Source organism: Prionailurus bengalensis, chromosome B1 (assembly GCF_016509475.1).
Source record: "Prionailurus bengalensis isolate Pbe53 chromosome B1, Fcat_Pben_1.1_paternal_pri, whole genome shotgun sequence".
Classification (NCBI taxonomy): domain Eukaryota; kingdom Metazoa; phylum Chordata; class Mammalia; order Carnivora; family Felidae; genus Prionailurus; species Prionailurus bengalensis.
The window spans coordinates 161,849,238-161,875,567 of record NC_057344.1 but is presented as its reverse complement, the minus strand read 5'-3'; the positions used below and the strand labels follow the sequence as shown (position 1 = coordinate 161,875,567).

Sequence of the window (26,330 nt, the reverse complement as noted above, 5' to 3'; positions counted from 1 at the left end):
TAACAATATCTACTTTCTAGAACTGTGTTGATGAATAATGGAGATAATGTACATAAACTGTTTAGAATAGTGCCAGCCAGGTACAACAAGATGTCAATGTCCCTGCTGCTAATAAGCATAATGGCAGGAAACATTAAGCACTCACTATGGGCTTTCTAAAAGTTTCTTTAAATGTGTACCTAATTCCTAGGCAGACTTATATGCCTGAAATAAAAATATATGAAACAGTGTTCTAATATTTTGACATACCATCCCAATTTTACTCTAGATGTAGAATTTAAACACTTCAAAAACAAGGCTTATTAGATGCCATATTATAAACCTGTACTTACTATTATAGATTGAAATATGTAAAACAGGAAGGAATAAGTTTAATTTAAATTTGATCTAGGATTCCTATTGGATTGGGTTATAAAGTAAAATCTTCCAATATTTTTCAAAAATACAAAAATGTTTACAAGTCTGCATTTTACCATCTTCTATTAATACATTAGTTATTTATTAGACTAAAAGCAGTTATTATCACCAGAAATATTAAAATCTACTTACAGTGCTCATGGCATTTTGCCAAGTTTTCTAGGTCATCCACATGATAGTAATCATAGCCTGATGTTCCCAGAACTTCAAATGGCAAATATCCTATTATAGGTGGTGCCCTAAATCACATATAAAATAATCGATAATTATAACTTTTTCCAGAATAAGAAATACCTGAACTAGAAATCAGGTTGGGGGGAAATCTTTACTTTTTGAAAAATGGATAATGGATTTGAACATCTGATTAAGTGTATCCTTGAAACCAATTAATTTCAAGAATTATATGACAATTAGCTTTTTATGGGATTTAAAAATGAAATTACCTGTGATCTAGAAATAGGAACTTCCATTCTAAACTATGTCTGGATGTAAACTCTTCATTAGGTTCTTCAACAGTGCACATTTCCTACAAGTAAATTAATAATTAGAATTTAGAAATACTGTTGTGTCCTTAGAAGAATTTTAAATATTGTTAGCCATAAAAGTCATTATTAGAATTATCAACAATAGCCAAACTATGGAAAGAGCCCAAACGTCCACTGACGAATGGCTAAAGAAGAGGTGGTGTATACACATACACATACACACACACACACCATGGAATATTATCTGGCCATCAAAAGGAAGGATATCTTGCCATTTGTAATGACATGGATGGAGCTAAAGTGTTATTATGCTAAGCAAATAAGTCACAGAAAGACAAATACCATATGATTTCACTCATAGGTGGAATTTAAGAAACAAAACAGATGAACACAGGGGAGGGGGAAAAAAGAGGGAAAAAAACATAAGAGACTCTTAAATACAGAGAACAAACAGGGTTGCTGGAGGGGAGGTGGGTGTGTGGGTGGGAGGGATGGGCTAAATGGGTGATGGGCATTAAGGAGAGCACGTGTGATGAGCACTAGGAGCTGTTTATAAGTGATGAATCACTGAATTCTACTCCTGAAATCAATACTGCACTGTATGGTTAACTAACAAGAATTTAAATAAAAATTTGAAGAAAAAAAAGTCATTATTAGATAATTTTTCCCTAAACAATTTTTTTGAGTTTATTTATTGAGAGCAAGCAAGTAGGGAAGGGGCAGAGAGGGAGAGAGAGAGTCCCAAGCAGACTTTGTGCTGTCAGCATAGAGTCTGATGCAGAGCTTGATCCCATAAACTGTGAGATCATGACCTGAACCAAAATCAAGAGATGGACACTTAACCAACTGAGCCACCCAACCGCCTCTCCCTGAAATGTTTTAATCACATTTTAATTTTCTGGTACTAAAGAATGTGGCAATAAACATATGCAGACTTCTAGGGGAGCATTTCTCACTCAGTATGTTTCTCTATTTACTCACATGCGTATAAACCCTCATTCTAAATTCAGATCTCTGTCTTGAATTATAGCTCTGTATTTTCTAACTGTCTGGATGTCCCCATGCATCACAAACTCATTATGTCCTAAAATGAACTGCCTGACTCCTCATCTCCCACAATTTTGCATCTCAACACTGGAGGCATACCTGTGCTGTGCCATCAGTCTAGAAATCTGATAGTCACAACATACTCTCATTTTCACCTTTTTCCACCTAAGTGGTTGATACTAAATCCTTTCAATTTCACCTTCTAAGTTAAAAAAAAAATCTGTTTGATCTCATCCATCTTCAGGGTCTTAGACCCTAGACTTGCCATCACTGGCTCACATTATCACCATAGCTTCTCTCCAGATCAGTCTCCCTATTCTTTAACTCATCCTCTATTCTGGCCACAAATACTCTCTAATACTCAAGTATGATTATGACTTCTGTGCTTAAAAACCTTCATAACTTCTCATTCTGTTTCGATAAAGTTTAAATTCTTTAGCATGGAGAAACAATGAAGAAATAAATTTCATTTTTAGACTGCTTACTTTTCTAACCTTATGTCCCACCATCCCTACCCCCTCCACCCTACTCATACTCAGCAATGCACTCCAAACTCCTCTGTGCCCCTGAATGACCTTCTGTACCACAATATAGTGAATTACAAGCTTGGGCTTTGAGAGAATGGGAATTAGAATCAATCCCAGTTCTACCACGTGATAGCTATAACTCTGAGCAAGTAACTGAACTTCCCTAAGCCTCAGCTTCCTTATATATAAAATGAGGACTATACTAACATCTATCTTTAAAGTTGTTTTAAGAATTAAATGAGAGAATACATGTAAAATATGCAGCACGTACAAACACTCAACAATTGTTAGCCACTGCTATTATTTCCTAAGAACAAAACAAGCAGAGCAAGACTGGATTAAGATCCTTTAACTGCTATTTCAGTATTCTGTCCTAGAATATGGTATCTTCCTAAATTTAAAATCTTAGTCTGGCTTATTTCAAGCCACTTTCTAATGGTTGAACTCTTTCATTTTCCCACTTCTCTACTAATCATCTACTTCTTGGGCCCAGGAAATAAAATAAATTATTTAACTGAATTTTAAAATTAAAAAAGCAAATTATATGCAGTAAAAGGCACTTGCATATTTTAAGAAATTTCAAAAGCAATCTTTAAAAATTAGCTAGATTTTTGGCCTTTCTCCTTTAATGCAGATCATGAAGTAAACAAAAAGTACCCTAAAATTTTGCACAAAAGTAGGACAGTGGTGATATATGACCATTGGTTAACTTCAAAGGATACGTATTTTAAAATCAGTTATAATTTAATGAGTGCCTTGATAACTCATTTGCTTCAAAATTATTAAGACCACGTATATTTAATGACTCATCATCATTACTACTTCAGCGTTTGAAAGAAGTCGTTCAGTAACTTTGGAAAGAACAAAACAATTACATAAAGATAATTCTCATAATATGAAGTGAAATCCTCTTTGGAGAATAAAATAAGAAACATACCTTGATGAACTGAGGTGTAGCTAATCTGACAGTGGCTACAAAACAAACTCTATCATCATAAGAAGGCCTGTGTGTGCGTTGTATAGTTCCTTCAAAACCATTGTGTGCTGAAGTCGATACTACAACAATAAGGAAATATATATCATCAGTTACTCCAGTAAAATCTAATTTTTATTGATGTTCAAACATCTATGTCTTTAAGAGCTTAAAAGAAATACCAAGTTAAATATACTTATAAGAAAAGCATTTTAACTCACCACTGTTTAAAGATTTGAAATTTCCTATAAATTTCACATATTCATAGGTAGATGGCTCCTTTGGGTCTATTGTTCCTCGAAGCATATGACAACAGAATTCTAACTGATTTTTTGCTGAAATGACAAAAAATTTGATGTATTTTTGATTTATCTTAAAGAATGATATATAGTAAAAGTTGTGTAAGTTTATAATCATTATTTTCTTCAACAGAGGCCCTTAATGACATTTAGTCCATAAAAGCAGAATTATCTTTAGGAGATGATCTCACCTTGTCCTTAATAGAGAAAAGAGACCTTCAGATACAAGCAACTATGTTTCCCCACTTTCCTTCTTTCTCATTCTTCACTCTAATATCAAAGAAAGGATTTAGCTTCCCATCATAAAGCTAATGCTCCTAAGGGCGCCTAGGTGGCTCAGTCAGTTAAGCCTCTGACCGCAGCTCAGGTCACAATTTCACGGTTTGTGGGTTTAAGCCCCGCGTTGGGCTCTGTGCTGACAGCTCAGAGCCTGAAGCCTGCTTCAGGTTCTATCTCTGTGTCTCTCTGCCCCTCCCTCGCTCCTGTTCAGTCTCTCTCTGTCTCTCAAAAATAAATACAAAGTTAAAAAAAATTTTTTTTAATAAAGCTAAGGTTTTTATCTCTACCTTGAACTGTCTTCTCTACCTTCTCTAGGACCAGAGCTACACCACAGTCATTCATTCCTTTAGCATCCATATATTCTCTTCACTGGGTCCTAACTTTCTACTTTGAAATCTGTTTAAGTCTTTCTATCTTAAACAAAAGGTTTTTCATGCCTTTTTTTTTAATCACAGACCTTCCTTTTTATTACATGCTCTAGTTTCCATATATTCATCTTCCTTAACCTCATGAAATGTGGCTTTACTCTTCACACCTCTACAGAAATTGCTCTTTGGAAGATCACCAACATTTGTATGGTTAACTTCAATGATCTTTCCTCATTGTTTCTACCTCTTTTAAAACTCACATGCCTTCATCCCCATCACACAAATCTTACCCTTCTTACCTTAATGACGATTTCTGTCCCTTCTGTCAATCTATCTTCAAACTATGGACATTGACAAAAGTTCTCCTTCTCTTTATCTTCTTTCCCTTATAAACTTACTGGCACTGGTAAATTTAATTACTCCTAAATCTCTCTCCTTAATTCTCACATTTTATGTAAGACCAAATCTCAAATTACTATTTACTTTAGGACATTTCTACTTGATTATCCCACCAAATAACACGAAATATCTGAAAGTTAATTCGTCTTTCTTCTAAGCCAGCTGTTCTTCCCTTTTGTCCTGTATCTGTTATCACTCCAATTAGAAACCCTATCAATTTGGTCTCTTCTCTACCTATCACAAGCCCCAAACTAATCTGTCACCAGGACCCACTATTTATTTCACCAATGAAGTGCCCATTAGTCGTATTTTCCAACTGAGCATCTAGTACCACTAATTTAGTAGAAATATTACCCTTCATCTAGCAAAAACGTATTCTTTATGCTTCCAAACTCTTGCTGCTCAAATTCAATCTTGCCTACTACTCATATATATTATTTTTGTCATTATTATTTCAGCACTCAAGGACCAGTAACACCTCCTTTCACTCACAGCATCAAACTCATACTCTTGTTATTACCATGAATGGCTTTTAATCAAAGTCATCAGATTCAAAATCTAACTACTTTCTTCCTAAAACCTTCCCACGGATGATCCCTAGCCACTTGGTCACCTGTACCTAATACCCAACATCTGTGCCTACTGAGTTTATCTACTCAATACTCATGCATAGTCTTTCCTTTTCATCCTTACTTCTTTTGTTATCCTAACCTCCAATCTGGTCCTTTCAAAATTTTCCACCTGAGATATATTTTTTTCAGACCACTTTTTTTTCAAATCCCCTTTCATTGACTCCTCACTGTGTAAAAAGTCAAACTCCTTAGGATGAAATATTAAGCCCTATTTGCTTCTCTGGACAAAATCACACCACTTGTGCCACCCCACCTTCATCATTATGGCCCAAATGACCTACTTGCAGAATCCTAAATTTTCTAAGCAATTTCCTCTGTTTTATATCCTATTACTCCTTTGGCATGAAACCCTATTTTTCTGGGGAAATAATTTTTTTTGTATATCAGCTATTTAGGGGGTCAGGAAGTCATTTAAGGCTCTTCTCTATCAAAAAGTATTGTTGCCAACCTCACCTCTGATCTTGGAAGCAGAAGCCTAATGACTGTTTTTCTGCCAGAGAATTGCATTCAGTTCTCCAGCCAATTTCGCGCTTATGAAGGTCTCTAAAGTGGACCCTTTCTCCTGTCCACCTACTGCTATGTCCCAGGGTTCCAGCTTTCTTCTCTCCTTGCTCTGTATATTTACCTCAAGCAATGTCATTCAATCCACGATGTCAAGCACTATTTATAGACACATAACTGGCCTCTATATCCAGCCCAGGTCTCTCTCCTCTAAGATAGTCTATTGGTCAATGTTGTAAGAGCTTGATTTTTAAGCAATTATGAATAATTGCTTAAATAAAAAAAAATAGAAAATTTTTAAATCATGAAAAAAGTGATTATCTATACAGTTTCAGATTACACAAGTTACAACAATTTCAGATTACATAAGAGGTAATTTATTGAAGAAAATGAGATACTCTGGTCATATTAGTTTGTCAAATAAATCTAAGAGAAATGTCTGATTATACCATAGTATTTTTATTTTGTACTTCTTTTTTTTTTTAATTTTATTTATTTTTTGTTTTTAACATTTATTTTTGAGACAGAGAGAAACAGAGCATGAACGGGGGAGGAGCAGAGAGAGAGGGAGACACAGAATCTGAAACAAGCTCCAGGCTCTGAGCCGGCAGCACAGAGCCCGATGCAGGGCTCGAACTCACGGACTGCGAGATCGTGACCTGAGCCGAAGTCGGACGCTTAACCGACTGAGCCACCCAGGCGCCCCAAGAGACACAGAATCTTATTTAATAAAGCAAATGGATTCTTCTCTTCGTCTCTAATTCTTCACAACTCCTTCTAACAGGCTATCCCTTCTTAACAATAATAGCCGCTCATACATACTTACACATATATGTACATGTGTGTATCTCTATTCGTGGACAGTTAGTATGCTACAGAATTTTAGGATTCAAAATACAAAGAACCCTTAAAGGCTCCTGGGTGGCTCAGTCGGTTAAGCATCCGACTCGATTTCAGCTCAGGTCATGATCCCATGGTTCATGAGTTCAAGCCCCATGTTGGGCTCTGTGCTGACAACTTGCAGCCTGCTTACAATTCTCTTCTCCCCCCACCCCCACCCCGCCCCTCTCTCATTCATGTGCATGCTCACTCTCTCTCTCAAAATAAACTTAAAGAAAAAAAAGCACAAAATACGAAGAACCTTTAAAATGTATTACCAGAATGTACCAGAACCCTTAAAATGTATTACCAGAAAAGTTAAAGAAAAAATTTCTAAAAATGTTTATTTTTGAGAGACAGAGTGCAAATGGGGGAGGGGAAGAGAAAGAGGGAGACAAAGAATCTGAAGCAGGCTCTAGGCTCTCTCTGCGCTGTCAGCACAGAGCCTGACGTGGGGTTCGAACCCACACATGAACCATGCGTGAGATCATGACCCGAGCTGAACTTGGATGCTTAACCAACCGAGCCACCCAGGCACCCCAAGAAAAATCAAAATTTTTAAATCATGAAAAAAGTGATTATCTATACAGTATTACAACAATTTCAGATTACACAAGAGGTAATTTATTGAAGAAAATGAGATACTCTGGTCATTTTAGTTTGTTAAATGGATCTAAGAGAAATGTCTGATTATACCATAGTATTTTTATTTTGTACTTCTTAAAGGCAACGACTTTTTCCACTATTCTTGGCACTTTTATGATACAGCTTAAGTGCCAGGCACATTGAATATATCCAGCAAGTGATCATTTCATTCTGTTTACTTAATAAAGCAATTTCCTTTACTTAATAATTTTTTGAAATACATAACTTATTTTTCCCCCAGTTTCAGTGGTCAATTGGTGAATGATGGTGAAAATGAGAATGTTTCAGTTTTCTCTCATTAAATACCAAAAGATTAAAAAAAATATATATATTGCCAAGTTCGATTTTTGTGAAAAACACATTTTTATGACAAAACTATTATAACAAAAAAGATGGAATTTCAACGTATTCTGAAATAGAGTTAAGACTCCTAACATGGTCATAATTCCATTATATATATATATATACTAATATTTAAAAAGGATCTAATAGGGCATATGGAATGATGCTATGTGTTCATTTGGTTAGATAATGTCTGTGTTTATGACAAGCTTACAAAAGTAAAGGAAAATGCAACCAAATACATTTAACTTTTTGCTTAATAGCTACTACTTACATTTTAAATATTCAGGGGTTAATGAATCACTTTCCAGCAGATGAGTAGAGAGTATTTTATAAACCTCTGAATGTTCCCCTTCTGGGATAAAATTAAATATACTTTGATCCACAAGATCAGACTGAAAAAGAAATTAAAAAAATAATAAATTTAGTGATTCAAAATACGTTTATTTTAAAAGTATATCACTGTTCTTGGTGCGCCTGGGTGGCTTAGTGAGTTGAGTGTCCAACTTTTAGTTTTGGCTCAGGTCATGATTCCAAGGTCATGGGATCAAGCTCTGCATCAGGCTCTGTGCTGAGTGTACAGCTTGCTTGGGATTCTCTCTCTCTTTCTCTTTCCCCCTCTGCTCCTCTCCTCCACATTTGTGCTCTCTCTCCAAAATAAAACATTAAAAAAAAAAAAAAAAAGCAGATCATCATTCTTAAAACACCACATGAGCATATGGCTTTCTTTCAATTGTCCGTAAAAACTGACAAATGTAAAAATATAGAGCACCACTCAAAAAACAAGAGAACGTGGAAGAAGGTTAAGATGACCTCCATGTCTCTGATTAACTAGTGTCATCAGATCTATGGTCAATATGACTTTGGAAGTCTGATAAATTATTTGCAACGGTAAATTTCATCAAATTTGAATGATTAAAATATAACAGGACTAAGAAAGTTTACTAGCAAAAGCTTTGGCTACATGATAGAGCTTGGCTATGAGGTACAGCCTTATCATATATCCAAACCTTTGGTAAATTATGGTGGCATACACTGCAACCAAGGACCAAAGCACAGCCACTGGCTAAGTGGAGATTTCATTTTGGTATTATTTCAATTGTTCAGTGTGTCCTTTCTTTTCTATTACATTTTTCCAGCCATCTATCCTATATCTCATTGTCAAAAAGTCTTGTTTTTATTTTTTTAAGTGATTTTTTTTTTTTTTTTTTTTTTTTTTTTAGAGAGACAGAGACAGAGAGAGGGTGAGCACAAGCAGGAGAGGAGCAAGTAGAGAAGGAGAAAGAATCCCAAGCAGGCTCCATGCTGTCAGTGCAGAGCCCGATGAGGGGCTCAAACTCACAAACTGAGATCATCACCTGAGCCCAAACCAAGAGTTGGATGTTTAACTGACTAAGTCACCCAGGCACCCTCAAAAGCCTTGCTTTTAGATAACAACAAAAAAGGCAAGGAGTATGTTAAGCATTAGAATCCTTGCTAAAAATCTGGCTTTAAACTATGATTTCTAACCGACAGTAATGTGACAAACGTCAGGTTGCCTATGATGTGCCATGGCTGCGGAATCAAAAATGATTCAGACAGTTTCTATCCTTAAGAACCACTGACAACAAGGGCGGCTGGGTGGCTCAGTCGGTTAAGTGTCGACTTCGGCTCAGGTCATGATCTCACGGTTCATGAGTTCGAGCCCCGCGTAGGGCTCTGTGCTGACAGCTCAGAGCCTGGAGCCTGCTTCAGATTCTGTGTCTCCCTCTCTCTCTATTCCTCCCCTTGCTCATGCTCTGTCTCTCTCAAAAATAAACATAAAAAAAAGAAGAAAAAAATATGAATGACTAGTATAGAATGGTATGAACACATCAATGCTTCCCCACTATACTGCTTCTCCTAATACCTGATAATCTGAAGTGTCAGGGTCAACAGGCAGCAAATTGCTTAATTAATTAATGTGTCAAACTTTCCATTAGCCACACACATTTAAAATCTCTAAGTGAGGCTGATCATACTTGATGTTGGCAAACCATCCACTCAGTTCCCAAACACAATTCAAAGGAAAGAAAATAAAATGACAGCCATCTGGATCCTTTTATCTCTCTCAATCATTTTTATAAAGAAGAAATATAAATCCTGCTGATTGTCATATAATCAACAGCCTTCCTTCCTTCCTTCCTAAAACTTTAAGTTTGTGCCACTTAACCCTCCTCCTCTTTTATCTATTTCCCCCACGCATCTCCCCTGACAATCACTAGGTTTGTTCTCTATATTTGAGTCTGTTTGCCTTTTTTGTTCATTTGGTTTATTTTTTAGATTCCACATAGAAGTGAAATATTTTAATATTTGTCTTTCTCTGTCTGACTTAATTTCACTTGGCACAATACTCTCTAGGTTCATCCATGTTCCTTGCAAATGGCAAGATTCCATTCATTCTTTTTTATGGCTGAGTAGTATTCCACTGCACATATAAACCACATCTTTACCCATTCATCTACTGATGAACACTTGGGCTGCTTCCATATCTTGGCTATTATAGATGAGGCTGCAATAAACACAGGGTACATATATCTTCCTGGATTAGTGCTTGTGTTTTCTTTGGGTAAATACCCAATAGCAGAATTACTGGATCATATAGGCCCTTCTGTTTTTTTCTACATAGGTCATTTAATGACCATTTAGTAGAAACTATTCACTATTTCCAATTACATTTTCTTTCAGGTAGACAACCAACAGTTAAATAACTGATGTGGAGAGGAGTAGCTTAAAAGGGACTAAAACCTCCTCTGAAAAAAATGCCAAATATATGTTGGATACTACAACAGTGTTCCTTATGTATAGGCACAGGGAACAAAAATTCTGGCTCTATCAAATAAGCTTTCATAATCATTATATAAGTATTCAAAAAAATTCTAGATTGTATTTCTGCATACTATATTCATATCAGGCAAATTCTGTACTTTTTTTTTTTTAAGTAGGCTTCACATCCAGCACAGAGCCCAACATGGGGTTTGAACTCACAACCCTGAAATCAAGACCTGAGCTAATATCGAGGTGTTGAACCTAATCAGCCAGCCAGGAGCCCCTGATTTTCTTAAACCACACTTGTGTTTGTATTTCCAAACTAACAAGTTAAGGAGAGTAGAAAAGGAAAAGTATCTTAACAGCAGCACTTTTAGTCTTGGATTCTGTAACACGGCTAATCATCCTCCCTGCACTAAGTAATTACAAGTTTATAATATATTCTCTCTAGGAGCACCTTTAAGCAAGTGTGAAGGAATCAATCTGAACTTGTAAAGTTTTATCAATTTTAAGTTCCCAGTAAAGAGACCAACTTTTTGTGTTGGCACTTCCACTAAATTATTGCACAAGTAAGTCCAGTTTCTCCAGGTACATGTTTGCTGATAACATAAAGCGAGGCCGGGCTAAGGAGATCTAAAATCCCTTTTGACACTGAGTTTATTATGACCCTATCATTTTGTCAAAGAACATCAGACCAAGAGGAAAAAAAAAAAAATCAATAAAGTTCCTACTCCTAATTTTTAGCAACAAATAGGTTAAAATGTGCCTAAATTCTGAAGTATGAAGTGACAAAAAAAACTATTTTTTATAGGACCTCTGGTATCAGTGTTTTAACTTTATAGTCAGAGTTAAAATTAAAATTGAAAATTTTTAAGTTATATTGACCAATGATTAAGATGGCAAATTTTAATTTCTCAACAGAACTAAATTATAAACACTATCGCCTAACTTGGGATTTGCTGGTTTCTTTCCTTCCAGACAACTTTTAGACAGAAAAGGCTTGTATGTTAAAACACGAAGAAATTGTTTTAAACAACTTGTTACAATTAATTTTTCATGACAACCCAAAATAGAAAAGCACATGTTGTTTTTTCTTATTATATTCAATCCTAAACAAGTATTATCTATTTTGTTTTCTCAGAAGACACTTGTGTTTGGGGTGCCTGGGTGGCTCAGTCGGTTTAAGTGTCTGTCTCCTGATTTCAGTTCAGGCCATGATCTCACAGTTCATGAGCTCAACCCTCATGCCGGGCTCCATGTGGTCAGCACAGAGCCTACTTGGGATTCTCTCCCTCTCTCTCTGCCCCTCCCCCACCTGTACACACTTTCACACCCTTTCTCTCTCAAAATAAACAAACTTAATTTTTTTTTTTTAAAAGACACTTGTGTTTGTGTTTTCAAACCAGTAAACAACATACAATTCAGCAATGTCAGTGATGTGAGGCTAAGTATCCACAGTAACTGGAGAACAGTAAAAAAAAACGTTTTAATAAAGGATACTATTAACTCCAAATGGAATGAAATAGGTCTACTGGATTAGTTACTAGCAATCTCCTCCACCCAAAAGTTCACCAGTCAGTCTATAAGCTTTAGCTGACACAATGAGAAAGACCCAGGAGATGTTAATAACAGAGGAAACTGGGTATAGGGTATAAGGGAAGTCTCTGTACTATCTTCCTGATTTTTCTGTAAATCTAAGACAGTCCTAAAATTAAAAGTTAAAAAAAAATCGAAGAGGGAATGGGAAGGTTAAGATGGTTTTCACTGAGGGGGGAAATGTTAATGATCAAACACTTACAAACACTTAAATCCCAACTAGATCTGCTGTAGATATGCTATTTCAAAATGCAATTAAACATCCTCTTGGTAAAGGTCCAACAGCAGTGTGCCATTACGAAGGAATTTTTAACAGCCACATCACATAGGCTACTCACTTTTATATATTCAATAAATAATGACTGACTGACTGCCTCTCAGAATAATTAGCTAGCCCATATAGATAGGGAGATTAAGTCCTTGCACTTAAAAAGCTTACGCCTACCATAATTATCCAAATTAAAAAAAAATTACAGTTTACTGTGTCATGATGGCGGTACGTGTAGGTAACATGAGAACAAAGAAGAAGAGCATCTAATTCAGAATGGAGTTTATGGAAAGTGCCCAAAAAGCAGGCTCTTAAAAAGTATGACCATACTGCAAATGATATATGATTAAGTTAAAGATTATATAGTTTTATAAATCCATAACTGAAAGAAAAACCAATACTATTGTACATGGTTTAAAAGCATATAATTACAACTTAAATATTTACTCTTACCTTCATTGTCTATTAATCCTATAAAAAGTTTCCTTCTCTGGCTTTTTTTTACCATGTAAGTATTTCATAAAAGAGAACTGCCCAGAAAATTGAGTAAATCAGCCTGTTCTTTTCTCTGTCCATACTAGTTTACTTACATGATGCTATATTTTACTGTTTACTCTCAAACAATTTTTAGATGTTGTGCTAATCGCCTACTATTTGAGCTTACTTGGAAAAGAGAGCCCTTTAAAAATGTAGTAAAGCCAAGTCATTTTCTCTGTGACCCAAAGAGATTAGCAAATTACTTACTACCTGGCTTTCCATAAGGTCCTTTCAGAGTCTGGTCTTTTAAATGTGGAGACTGTTCTTTTTATGAAGTATGAAGTAGCAGAATAATCAGAGGGAGGGAAATACTGCTTTTTCATTATCTCTTGAAAGAGACCTTTACAGAACAGTGTACTTTGTATTGTCATAAATTTTCAAGAGATGGGCATTTTAAGAGTAATTTATAAGTAATTTCAGAATATCTATACTGTAACTCCCATCTTAAATAAGACAATTACATTTTATTTTTTAAAAACAATTACATTTTAAATAAAACTTCAAATTTATAAAAACTGTCAATTGCACTGCACACAGCACCTAGCACAGAGGGTGACACAGAGTAGATATTCAATAAATATAACTTCAATAAAACAGCAAACAAGAGGGGTGCCTGGATGGCTCAGTAGACTGAGTGTCCAACTTCAGCTCAGGTCATCTCACGGTTCGTGGTTTTGAGCCCTGCATCGGGCTCTGTGCTGACAGCTCAGAGACTGAAGCCTGCTTTGGATTCTGTGTCTCCCTTTCTCTCTGCCCCTCCCCCACTTGTGCTCTGTCTCTGTCTCTCTCTCACTCTCTCAAACAAAACAAAACAAAAAACACATTAAAGAAAGAGAAAACACTGAAAACAGCATTAGAATAAGGAGGGCAGAGGTTAGAGAGGCAGCTAAATATTAGTTATCGTCAGAGAAAGAGAGATACAGAGCTCTCATCCCCCACAGAAACCACCTTTCAAACATGGCTCTGGATATCTCCTTCCATGTGCTTTAGAACATTTAAAATAGGCATTAAACAAGAAAGAAATCACAGGATACTTACTGGTAAATGTTCAAGTAATGAAGTTATACTCTCAGACACATATATTATGCTTCCATCTGTCATGATTGCTAAAAAAAAACCATCAAGAGCCTGAAATTAAACATAATGGTCAGTTAAGTGAAAAGAAAAAAGTATTTCAGAGGACAGAAAAAAAATCTAATTAAATAACAAAGGACTTAATGTGGAATTTCCAGAGCACTGCCAAATGCTAGCTTTTCCCTTTACAATACCTTAGTACATATCTTTGTGCATTTTTAAATGCTCCTAGCAAAAACAAAAAAGTCACATTCTAGTCTAATATGGGAGAGCTGGCATCTAAAACATAGAGACTTAATGTTCTATCATTTTTATATGTATACTAAATGAAAACTGCCTTATTTGAAGATGCTAGTATATCTGAAGCACACATGACATCAATGATATGTCTTTGACACACAACAGAACACATTACAACCTTTTGGATATATTAACAGAGAGGTATCTGACTGTAGCTTAAGGAGATACATGGGTAATAAAGTGAAAGGGAGATTAAGCTGTTGTAAGCTGAGGTCAGATCATGATAGGCCTTGAATACCAGGTCAAGACATTAGGACTTCATTCAAAAGAAGTCTAGAAGCAGTGTGTACATGGATTTAGGGAAAACAGAATTGCTAGGAAAATCTCAGTGGCTTTTGGCATGGTCTGGGAAGTTAACAAAAATCTGAATGAAATTAGTAGTAGTAAGACCGAGAAGGACGTAGGCAAGCATTGAGAGATGGGAAGTTAGAGTTCAGGAAGTAAGCTGGTGTAGAGGATACAATACTTAATAAATAAAGCAATCCTGTATTTTCACTTAAGAATCCTAGGCACAAAAGTGACAGGTGAAGAAATAAGATCTGCAAAAGACAGAAGCATGTCAAAGACAAATCCTTGGGGGTAATTATCTACACATGGGGATGAGGAGGAGGAAAAGTACCAGAGAACATGACAGAAAAGAGAGAAGGCACTGTTGTCAAGGGAGGCAATGGAAGAGTAAATGACAAGGTGAGTGAGGAGAAAGAGGGATGGTTCACTGTAAAATGAGATCAAACAGGATAAAGACTGAAAAAATGAGAAATGAATTTTGGTGACTTTCAAAAGATTTATGTCAGTAGAAGGGTAAGTCAGACTATACAGTGAGTTTAGAGACAAGTGGATAATTGGGCTATTATAAACCACTCCTTTATGAACTTCAGAGGGAAGAAAGGAAAAAGGACAAGTTTTAAGGGGACCAGGTTTCAAGGGAAGTAAGTGAAGTATATATGCAGGCTGAAGGAAAGGAAGAGCCAGTGAAAAAATGCTGAAGATACACAGCAGAAAAGATATACTATAGGAGGAGCTCCTCTCTGCCTATCAAAACAGTTATCACATTACATTTACATTTCTTTTTAAATTATAGGGCTCTCTAAAAAATGGCAATCTTGGGAAAAGCCATATATATCTTCTTAAAAAAAGAAAGCCATATATATCTGCTTCAACACTGTTATCTGCAGCACCCAGCAGATGTGCCGCAGAGTAGATAAAAAATATCTGTAATATATAATGTATGGACCTGGGAGTTAGACCAATCTCCATCTAAGTAATTATGAAGAATTGTTGAACATACAGAAAAAGGCACCCTCCCTACCACCCCTCACCTTGTATTAGGGGATAGATTTGGATGTCGGAATGAACAGATTTTGAGTAGATGGCTATCTTCTAGAATAGCTCAGAAAAATGCATTCTTGGCTCTGTGTAAGAAAACCTTGTAATTTAAGAATATTCATGAAATTATTTTTCCAAAAACTCTTTACTACGATAATTCCAGTATTACTGTTTTGTTATGAATGGGGTCAAAATGATACAAAAAAGAACATGCTTCATGTAAGGCTAGATTATCTTTGAAAGTAAATTAATATTTACTACAGTCATCTGTATTTGCTCTTAGATATTTGCTAGAAATTGAGTGCAGCTCTCTTCTGTGAAGAGAAGGAACTGGAATCAGAACTCTCAATGACATAAGGCCATTTCTAGAACCAGAAACTGCCCTTTTCATCTTCAGGAAAGGCAAAGACTAACCAGAGAGAAGTCTCCACCAGCATACTACAGAAGTCTTAACACAAGAAGGACCCAGGGCCCAGACTTCTTTTCAATGGAGGGATGCAATTTCTGGGCAAGGTGGATGGGTAGGTACACCAAAAACGAAAGGGGTCTTGATGAAGACCCTATGGCAGAAGAGAAGACATATGGAAGAGAAAGTAAGACAGGGAAGGACATCCTACTCCTAAGACTGAAGCCTATAAAGCGTATCCCTTCCCCACATTGTATAACAGAAAGAGTTAATTAAAATTCTTTGTCTTCAAACATAGTGGCAGAGTAGGAGGACCCTAGGCTCACCTCATCCCACAAATACAACTAGATAACTATGAAATAACCTAAATACCCCAGAAATCCATCTAAAGACTGGTAGAACAAGCTCCACAACTGAAAGTAGAGAAGAGGCCACAGTGAAGAAAGTAGGAAGTGCAGAGATGCAGCGAAACAGATCAGCTGCTGCAGTGGGAAGGGAGGAAGCTCCAGTAGCAGAGAAGAATGAAAGACACACTAGCACACAGGGGAGCACATGAGGAAAACAAATCCCCATACCAATTGGCTTGGAAAGCAAGAGGGGTCAAATCTTGTGAGGCGCAACCAGCAGGCTTAAAGCCTGGAGTTCTAAAGATCAGCAGGCTTGGCTTGGGGAGAGACCGGAGGCAGTGGTGGAGAAGGCAGGACAAACAACCCATGGACATACAGTATAGAAACAGCGATCTGAAGAGCACCTGGGCACACAATGGAGAGGTGATTTGCTTACTTCAGAGTGTATCCCAGAGAGGCAGCATTCACAGAAAGTCCCTACCAGGAACAAAGGAACTGGTAAGCACCATTTCCCTCCCCCACCCCTCAGCCTAAGCACACAGCCACCAGTGGGAACCAGTGCAGCCAACACTTGTTACCTAAATTATTTATACCTAGCTCCATACCCCTGTGGTCCAGAGAAGAACTGTCCTTTCCAGTCACACTTGTCTCAGTCCCAGGATGGTGTGTCTCCTCCCCCAGAAAACCAAACCCCTGCCCACACCATATCTCCCCACTCAGGAGTCTGGCAGGGCCTCAGTTCCAGTGGAGGTGGTGATAGGTCTCATTTCATAAACCGACCAGACCACACCTATTAAAACATGCCACATTCAGGCCAGGAACCAAACACTGCCTAAAATAGGCAAAGAGAGCCTCTGTAGATGACTGACCTGAAGAATAAAGCAGCCAGGACACAACAGCAGGGCACACGCAGCACACACTGGAGGTTCTCCCTGAAGTGCTAGGCCCTGGAGAAGAGGGCAAACTACCTGGCAGGGCACTACAAAACATCTTCTTCAAAAAGCCATTACCCTCAAAAACAGGAGATGTTGCTGACTTTCCTAACACAGAGAAACAGGCAGAGAGACTTAGACAAAATGAGAAGACAGAGGAATTTGTCCCAAATGAAAGAACAGGACAAAGCCACAGCCAGAGATCTAAGTAAAACAGAAGTAACATGCCTGATAGAGATTTTAAAGTAAGATCATAAATATACTCACTGGACTTGACAAAAGAGTGGAAGACATTAGTGAGACCCTCAACACAGAGATAAAGAATAGCATAGCAGAAATAAAGAGCTTAATAAAAGAAACGAGAAATACACTTATCAGAAAGAATAGCAGGATGGAAGAAGCAGAGGAATGAATTAATGACCTAGAAGAGTAACGGAAAGTTATCAAGCTGAACAAAAGACAGAAAAAAAGAATTGCACAAAACAAAAACAGACTTAGGTAACTCAGTAACTCCATCAAACACAGTAGCATTCATATTATAGACACCCAGAAGAAAAGGAGGGAGAAAAGGGAGAAGAAACTTTATTTAAAGAAATAATAGCTGAAAGCTTCCTTAATTTGGAGAAAGAAAGGCATAGAGAACCCCTGACAAAAATCAACAAAAATAGATCTACGTCAAGACATAATGTAATTAAAATAGCAAAATACAGTAATAAAGAAAAAAATTTAAAAGCAACGAGACAAAAGAATACAGTTACATACAAGGGAAACCCCACAAAGCTAGCAGGGGATTCTTCAGCAGAAACTTTCCAAACCAGAAGGGTGTGGCATGATAAATTCAAAGTACTGAATGGGAAAAATCGGCAACCAAGAATACTTTATTCAGCAAGGCTATCATTCAGAACAGAAAGGCTATCATTCAGAACAGAGAGATAAAGAGTTTCCCAAACAACAACAAAAATAGAGTCTTCCAGACAAACCAAAACTAAAGGAGTTCATGATCACTAAATGAGCTCTGAAAGAAATATTAACGGGAAATCTCTCGGGGGAAAAGAGTGTGAACAGGAAACACAAAAGCAGTAAAAGTGAGTATTTCTATAAAACATCAGTCAAGGAACTTGCAAAATAAAAGGATGTAAAATATGATACCATATACCTAAAACATGGGGAAGAGAGGTGTAATGAGTGAGTTCAAACCTAAACAACCATCAACTTAATATAGACTGCTAAATGCAGAAGATGTTAAACATAAACTTAATGATAACCACAGATCAAAAATCACTAATATGGAAAGAATGAGGAGAAATACATCCAATGTATCACTAAAGAGAAACAGCAAACCATAAAAGAGAGAAAGACAAGAAAGGATCAGAGAAAATCTTCAGAAATGACCACAAAACAGGTAATAAAATAGTAATAAATACGTATCTATCAAGAATTACTTTGAATGTAAATGGACTAAATGCTCCAATTAAAAGACACGGTGACAGGATGGATTATAAAAAAAAAAAATACCCATCTATATGTTGCTTGTAAGAGACTCATTTTAGACCTAAAGACATCTGCAGATTGAAAGTGAGGTTATGGGAGAAATATTTATCATGTAAATGGATGTCAAAGGAAAGCCAGAGTGAAAAGAGAGGCATACCAAGAAACAGACTCTTAACTAAAGAGAACAAACTGAGGGTTGCTGGAGGAGAGGTGGGCAGGCGGTATGGATTAAACCCATGATGGGTATTAAGGAGGGCACTTGTGATGAGCACTGGGTGTTATATGTAAGTGATGAGTCACTAAATTCTACACCTGAAACTAATACTGCACCGTATGTTAACTAGCTAGAATTTAAATAAAAATTTAGAGAGAGAAAGAAAAAGAGAGAGAGAGAAGAGGAAGGAGAGGAAGGAGAGGAAGGAGAGAAAGGAAGGAAGGAAGGAAGGAAGGAAGGAAGGAAGGAAGGATGGAAGGATGGAAGGAAGGAGGGAAAGGGGGGGAGGGAAGGAAAGAAAGCCAGAGTAGCAATACTTATATGGGACAAAATAGACTTTAAAACAAAGCCTATAACAAGAAGCAAAGAAGGACACTATACAATAAAAAAGGGGACAATCCAACAAGATATAAAATTGAAAATATTTATGCCTCCAAATACATAAAACAGTTAATAATAAACATAAAGGGACTAATCAATAATAATACATTAATAGTAGGGAACTTTAACAACCCACTTACATCACAGAATATCAACAAGGAAACCATAGCTTTGAATGAACATTGGACCAGATTTAGTAGACATATTCAGAACATTCCACCCTAAAACAGAATACACATTCTTTTTAAGTGCAAATGGAACATTCTCCAGAACAGATCACATATTAACCCAAAACATGCCTCAACAAATTCAAAAAGACTGAAGTCATATATACCATGTATCTTTTCTGACCACAACTCTATGAAACTAGAAGTCAATCACAAGAAAAATCTGGAAAGACCACAAATGCATGGAAGTTAAATAACATGCTACTAAATGGATCAATGAGGAAATAAAGGGAATAAAAAGGACATGAAAACAAATGAAAATGAAATGAAATGAAATGAAATCCTTCAGGATGCAGTAAAAGCAGTTCTAAGAGGGAAGTTTATAGCAATACAGGCTTACTTCAAGAAGCCAGAAAAATCTCAGATAAACAACCTAAACTTAACACCTAAAGAAGCTAGAAAAAGAACATCAAACAAAACCTAAAGCCAGCAAAAGGAAGGAAATTATAAAGATTAGAGCAGAAATAAATGATATATAAACTAAAACAAAACCAAACAAAAACAGATCAATGAAACCAGAGCTGGTTCTTTGAAAAAAAAATCATTACAACTGAGAAGACACTTAACCAGACTTATCAAGAAAAAAGAGAAAGGACCCAAATAAATAAATGACAAATGACAGAGGAGAATTAATAACAAACACCACAGAAATGCAATTGCAATAGATTATTAAAAAACTATATGCCAAGAAATTGGACAACATAGAAAAAATGGATAAATTCCTAGAAAAAATATGGCCTACCAAAACTGAAACAGGAAAATAAAAAAACTGAACAGACCAATTACCAGCAAAGAAATGGAATCAGTAATCAGAACACTCCCAACAAACAAAAGTTCATGACCAGATGGCTTCATTGACAAATTCTACCAAACATTTAAAGAAGAGTTAATACCTATTCTTCTCAAACTACTCCAAAAAATAGAAGAGTAATGGGGCGCCTGGGTTAAGCATCTGACTTCAGCCAGGTCACAATCTCGCGGTCCGTGAGTTCGAGCCCCGCGTCAGGCTCTGGGCTGATGGTTCGGAGCCTGGAGACTGTTTCCGATTCTGTGTCTCCCTCTCTCTCTGCCCCTCCCCCGTCCATGCTCTGTCTCTGTCCCAAAAATGAATAAAAAACGTTGAAAAAAAAAAAAAAGAAGAGTAAGGAAAACTTCCAAATTCATTCTATGAGGCCAGTATTACCCTGATACCAAAACCAGATAAAGACACTACAAAAAAAAGAATTATAGGCCATATCTCTGATGAACATAGATGCAAAAATCCTGAATAAATTATTAGCAAACTGAATTCAACAAAACATTAAAAAAATCATTCACCATGATCAAGTGTGTCTATTCCAAGATTGCAAGAGTGGGTCAATATTTGCAAATCAACCAATATGATACATCATATCAATAAGAGAAAGGATAAAAACCATATGATCATTTCAGTAAATGCAGAAAAAGCATTTGACAAAGTACAACATCCATTCACGATAAAAACTCTCAACAAAGTGGTTTTCAAGGGAGCATACCTCAACATAATAAAGGCCATATATGAAAAACCCACAGCTAATATCCTCCTTAACAGGGAAAAAGAGTTTTTCCCCTAACATCAGGAACCACACAAGGGTATCCATTCTCACTCCTTTTATTCAACACCATACTAGAATTCCTAGCCACAGAAATCAGACAACAAAAAGAAATGTAAGGCATCCAAATCTGTAAGGAAGGTGTAGAGCTGTCACTATTTTCATATGATATGACATTATATATAGAAAACTCGGTTCCACCAAAAAACTGCTAGAACTGATTAATTAAGTCAAGTCACAGGATATAAAATCAATCTCCAGAAATCTGTTGCATTTCTATATATCAATAATAAAGGAGCAGAAAGAGAAATAAAGAAAACCATCCCACTTACAATTGCACAAAAAATAATAAGACACTTAGGAATAAACCTAATAACCAAAGAGGTGAAAGACCTATACTCTGAACACTATAAAACACTGATGAAAGAAATTAAAGATGACACCAAAAAATGGAAAAACATTCCATGCTGATGGGTTGGGAGAACAAATATTGTTAAAATGTCGATACTACCCAAAACAATCCAGACATTTAATGCAATCCGTATCAAAATACCAACAGTGTGTTTTTACAGAACTAGAAGAAACAATCCTAAAACCTGTATGGAACCGCAACAGACCCTGAATAGCCAAAGTAATCTTGAAAAAGAAAGCAAAGCTGAAGGCATCACAATTCCAGACTTCAAATTCTACTACAAAGCTGTCGTAATCAAAACAGTCTGGTAATGGCACAAAAACAGACACACAGATCAACAGAACAGAACAGAAAACTCAGAAATAAACCTACAATTATATATATGGTCAATCTTCAACAAAGCAGAAAAGAATATCCACTGGAAAAAAAAATGCTGTTGGGAAAACTGGAGAGCCAAAGAATATAACTGGACCACTTTCTTATACCATACACAAAAATTATTTCAAAATGGATTAAAGACCTAAATGTGAGTCTTCAAACTATAAAAATCCTAGATGACAGCACAGGTAATAACTTCTCTGCCATCAGCTGTAACAACTTTTTCTAGATAGGTCTCCTGAAGCACGGGAAACAAAAGCAAAAATAAACTATTGGGACTACATCAATAAAAAGCTTCTGCACAATGAAGGAAACAATCAACCAAACGAAAAGGCAACCTATGGAATGGGAGAAGGTATTTACAAATGACATATCTGATGAAGGGTTAGTATCCAAAATCTATAAAGAACTTAGAGAACTTAACACCCAAAACCCAAAGAATCCAATTTAAAAAGGGGCAGAAGACATGAACAGACATTCCTCCAAAGACATACAGATGGCCAACAGACACAAGAAAAGATGCTCATCATCACTTATCATCAGGGAAATGCAAATCAAAATTACAATGAGGTATCACCTCACATCTGTTAGAATGACTAAAATCAACAACACAAGAAACAACCAGTGTTAGCGAGGATGTGGAGACAGGAGAATGCTCTTGCGCTGTTGGTGGGATTGAAAACTAGCACAGACACTCTGGAGAACAGTACAGAGGTTCCTCAAAAAGGTAAAAATAGAACTACCCCAGGATCCAGTAATCACACTACTGAGTATTTACCCAAAGAATACAAAAACATTAATTCAAAGAGAGACTTGTTTCCCGATGTTTATAGCAGCATTATTTACAACAGCCAAGATATGGAAGCGGCTCATGTCCATCAATTTTTTTTTTTTTTTTTTAAGTATCAGCACTCTTGTTTCTTTCTTCCTTTCGATAGTTATCTACATCATAGGTACTACATGTGTCTTGGCAAATGATAATAAAAAAAGAATCTGTGCAGTGTAAAGAAAATTTGGAGACAATGCTGTTCTGTTTGGCCTATTAGTGAATTTATCTTCATTAAGTATTAAGAAATGACTGAAGATATTATACCAATTTATGAATTTGTAAGGAAATTTTCATACCAATGAAGCAGAGTAAGTAAATGTTTATGATTAACACAGAAGATCTTATTAAACCACCGCACTGACAATATAATCATAAAATAAAAATTAAGGAGTAATTAAATGAGTTAAATCCTTTATGTATTTAGACATCAGCTTGTGTGTACTCTTTCATAAACATATTACTTTTACCTAAGCAAGATAATTTTGGACATTATCAATGAGTTTAGTAATGAGTGGATGATCAGAAAGCTATTACAGACTACTCTTTTACAAACTTAAAAGTAATGGAATAGTTTTGTTGCAGAAGAACACTTACCTTTTGGGGGGGGTAAAACCCTTAAAATTAGAAACTATTATTTGGTCTATAACGTAAGTGTCCGGTAATTCAAAGAGCTAACTGGTGGTTTTTAAGATAAAAGGACTGTTCTTTGGCTCGCTTTCAATGAAAGAAGTTCATGAGTGGCAGTGTGCAGAGAGGTTGAGGCCAGGGAGATGAGAGGCTGCAGTGAATCCTAATGGGGCTACTTACTAATTGTGTTACTTTGAGTAAATTTCATAATCCCTTTGTTCCTTGATTTCCTCATCCGGAAGTAAGAAAGGCATAAACAGATGCTACTTCATAAGATTATTTTGAGGTTCATAGAGTTAATATGTGAAAAGTGCTCATTATTTTTCAGATTTTAAGGACAGCTACGATTATACATAAATATACTTATAGTCCAATAAATTTTCATATGGTAACATTTCTGCTGAATATATACTTAATTAATCCAGCAATTAAGTATACTTCCATCTTAAGTATGAACCGAAAAATAACTCATTGATTTGCAAAATACTTTATGTTGCCTCAGACTTCAGTCAATATACAGAGACAGTTGCAATATAGTCATTACATACACATACATGACACAGATAAATGCTTCAGGTCTGAAATAATACATCCAAACAGGATAAAAGATGTAAATTATTTAACAACTTCCACATACCTACCTCAACTGCTTTCCTTGGTTCTTTCTATGTCTACTTTGTTATGTATTTATTTTTCTTGTCTTTAAATGTTACTACCAAAGTATACCACCTCTGTTTCCTATTAAAGTTTACATGGAAATTTGATATTGAACTCTGTGTACTTTGCATGCAAAGATGATACCTATATTATTCTACACAGGAAACAATTAAAAAAGTAGAGAAGTAAAACTGATAGATATGAGTGACTCAAAACATCTGTGGATTTTAGAAATAATTGTATGAGGTATTAGAGGGTTTAATTATAAGCAAATATGTTCTGAATTATTTTCAAAAATAATTTTGTTACAGAAGAACATTTACTTATTTCCTTTTAAAAGTTTCTACTTGAATTAAGAAGAGTTGCCTTTCAATGTGTATTTCAATGTTTTAATATTTTCAAAATCATTTATCATCTTATATTGTATTTAGGTGAATTTTAATTTGTTTAAAAAAATTAAACAGTAGTTTACATTTCATAATATTTAAAGATTGTATTTTTAAGTAATCTCTACACCCAACGTGGGCTCAAACTCATGACCCTGAGATCAAGAGTCACATGCTGACTGAGCCAGCCAGGTGCCCCTTTATGAGGGCATAGTATTTAACGTATGATGAATAATCTACATTTTCTTCATATGAATATTGTTAGTGTGGTCTCAGGTAAAGAACTTGATAGCTATAGGTTTCTGACTTCTATCAAGCCTCTCAAAACTCATGTATTATTAAAAATATGAAAATTTAACATTACCTTACCACATACTACTATTTACTTATACTTACATCAATTAATTTTAATTGAAAATATAATTTATTGATTTACAATGAATTAAAGACTTCTCAATATTAAATTAATATTGTTAAAATATACTAAAATTCATCATCTCTATATCTTTTCTGAGGAAAATAAAACTTTTCAAAAAGTAAATCTAGACATACCTCTAACATTAATTGTGTAAATTCTTCATTACTAAGGAATGTAGGTTTCCAGTCCTGTCGAATTTCACTGGCATCTGACTGTGCAGTGATTTCTGTAAAGATTATTTGATACATTAGTGGCATACTCCAAACACTGGGTTAGGGCTAAAGGGTGGTACTAAAGTCCAACAACCTGCCTTCTCTCCTATTTAAAATGAGAACCATGGGCAATAACATGTATTGGTCTAGGTAGGTATTAGAAGGCCCAGTGATGAACTGCATGGGCTAATGTGGCAAGCTATCGCCTTGGATTGGGTCTCCTGGGAATACCAATCTCTGGTTTTTCTCTGGGAGGAGCTCTGACAACCTGTACTGTGGAAGGCCTGAGACTGCTTCCTACTTGACATAATGACCAAATAGGAATCAGAAGAAGCAGATTAGTATCAAGTATCAGAACACATTCTTTTTCCTCATCCTTCTCTTGACATTTAAATGATGGAACCTAGAGCAGTCGTAAGGACATAAGCCTGGAGGAAAGGAGCCAAGGAGGTCAGTCCATCATTCTGCTTTTACTGAAATGACCACAGGCTTGCCTACTGCCAAGCAGCAAGATTCCTCCCAATTTGAGGTGCTCTATTCTTAATAATCAAGGAGACTAAATTAAGATTTGGGGCAAAAACTCCCAAGTAATAATCCCAGAGTGATTTTGCTTAGTGTCCTCTTGCATGTTTTTAAACTGGTCAAAATTTGGAGATCCCTGGCTTGGGCACACATTTTAACAAAATTATTAGAGTTTATTTTGCAACATTTTTCTAATAGATTTAGATATGAGAAAGCTATTCCTTAATGATGAAATCTCAACTATTTAGGTAATAAATACTTTTCCATTTTTTAATGCAGACATCTTAAAACAACCAAAACAAAAATCTATGTCATAGATATTACTCCACAAAAACATATTCTACTTTGCTGTGAAAAGTAGGGACCAGGCTGTTTTGATTTTGTGTTATCAGATATGTAAATCAAGCATATTAAACTGTCACCCAACTTTTGGCGTACTGGAAATGCCTGTACTACTAATATGAAGAGTAACTAAAAAGTCTAGCTACTAATTCTGTGGAATATGGTCATGTTTTTCACATTCACACCAATTATATACATTCAGAAAAAAGATTTAAATCCACAAGCAAATCCCATCAACTTTAGTTAAACACAGGCTTATTTTAGAGTATTAATAATAAGTATCTAAGAATTCCCTTT

At 35.9% G+C, this 26,330-nt stretch overlaps 1 protein-coding gene across 4 annotated transcripts in view; it reads right to left on the bottom strand.

The window, feature by feature from the left end:
• Positions 1–26,330, bottom strand: part of CLOCK (clock circadian regulator) — a 132,429-nt gene that overhangs the window by 39,392 nt on the left and 66,707 nt on the right. For all 4 annotated transcript variants that reach the window (XM_043572608.1, XM_043572611.1, XM_043572610.1 and 1 more), the window contains exons 7-13: positions 25,092–25,183; positions 14,020–14,109; positions 8,068–8,188; positions 3,671–3,784; positions 3,414–3,532; positions 861–943; positions 550–656 (exon numbers count right to left, since the gene is read on the bottom strand). In XM_043572608.1, coding sequence (XP_043428543.1) covers positions 550–656; positions 861–943; positions 3,414–3,532; positions 3,671–3,784; positions 8,068–8,188; positions 14,020–14,109; positions 25,092–25,183 — 726 coding nt within the window. The remainder of the gene's footprint in view (positions 1–549; positions 657–860; positions 944–3,413; positions 3,533–3,670; positions 3,785–8,067; positions 8,189–14,019; positions 14,110–25,091; positions 25,184–26,330) is intronic.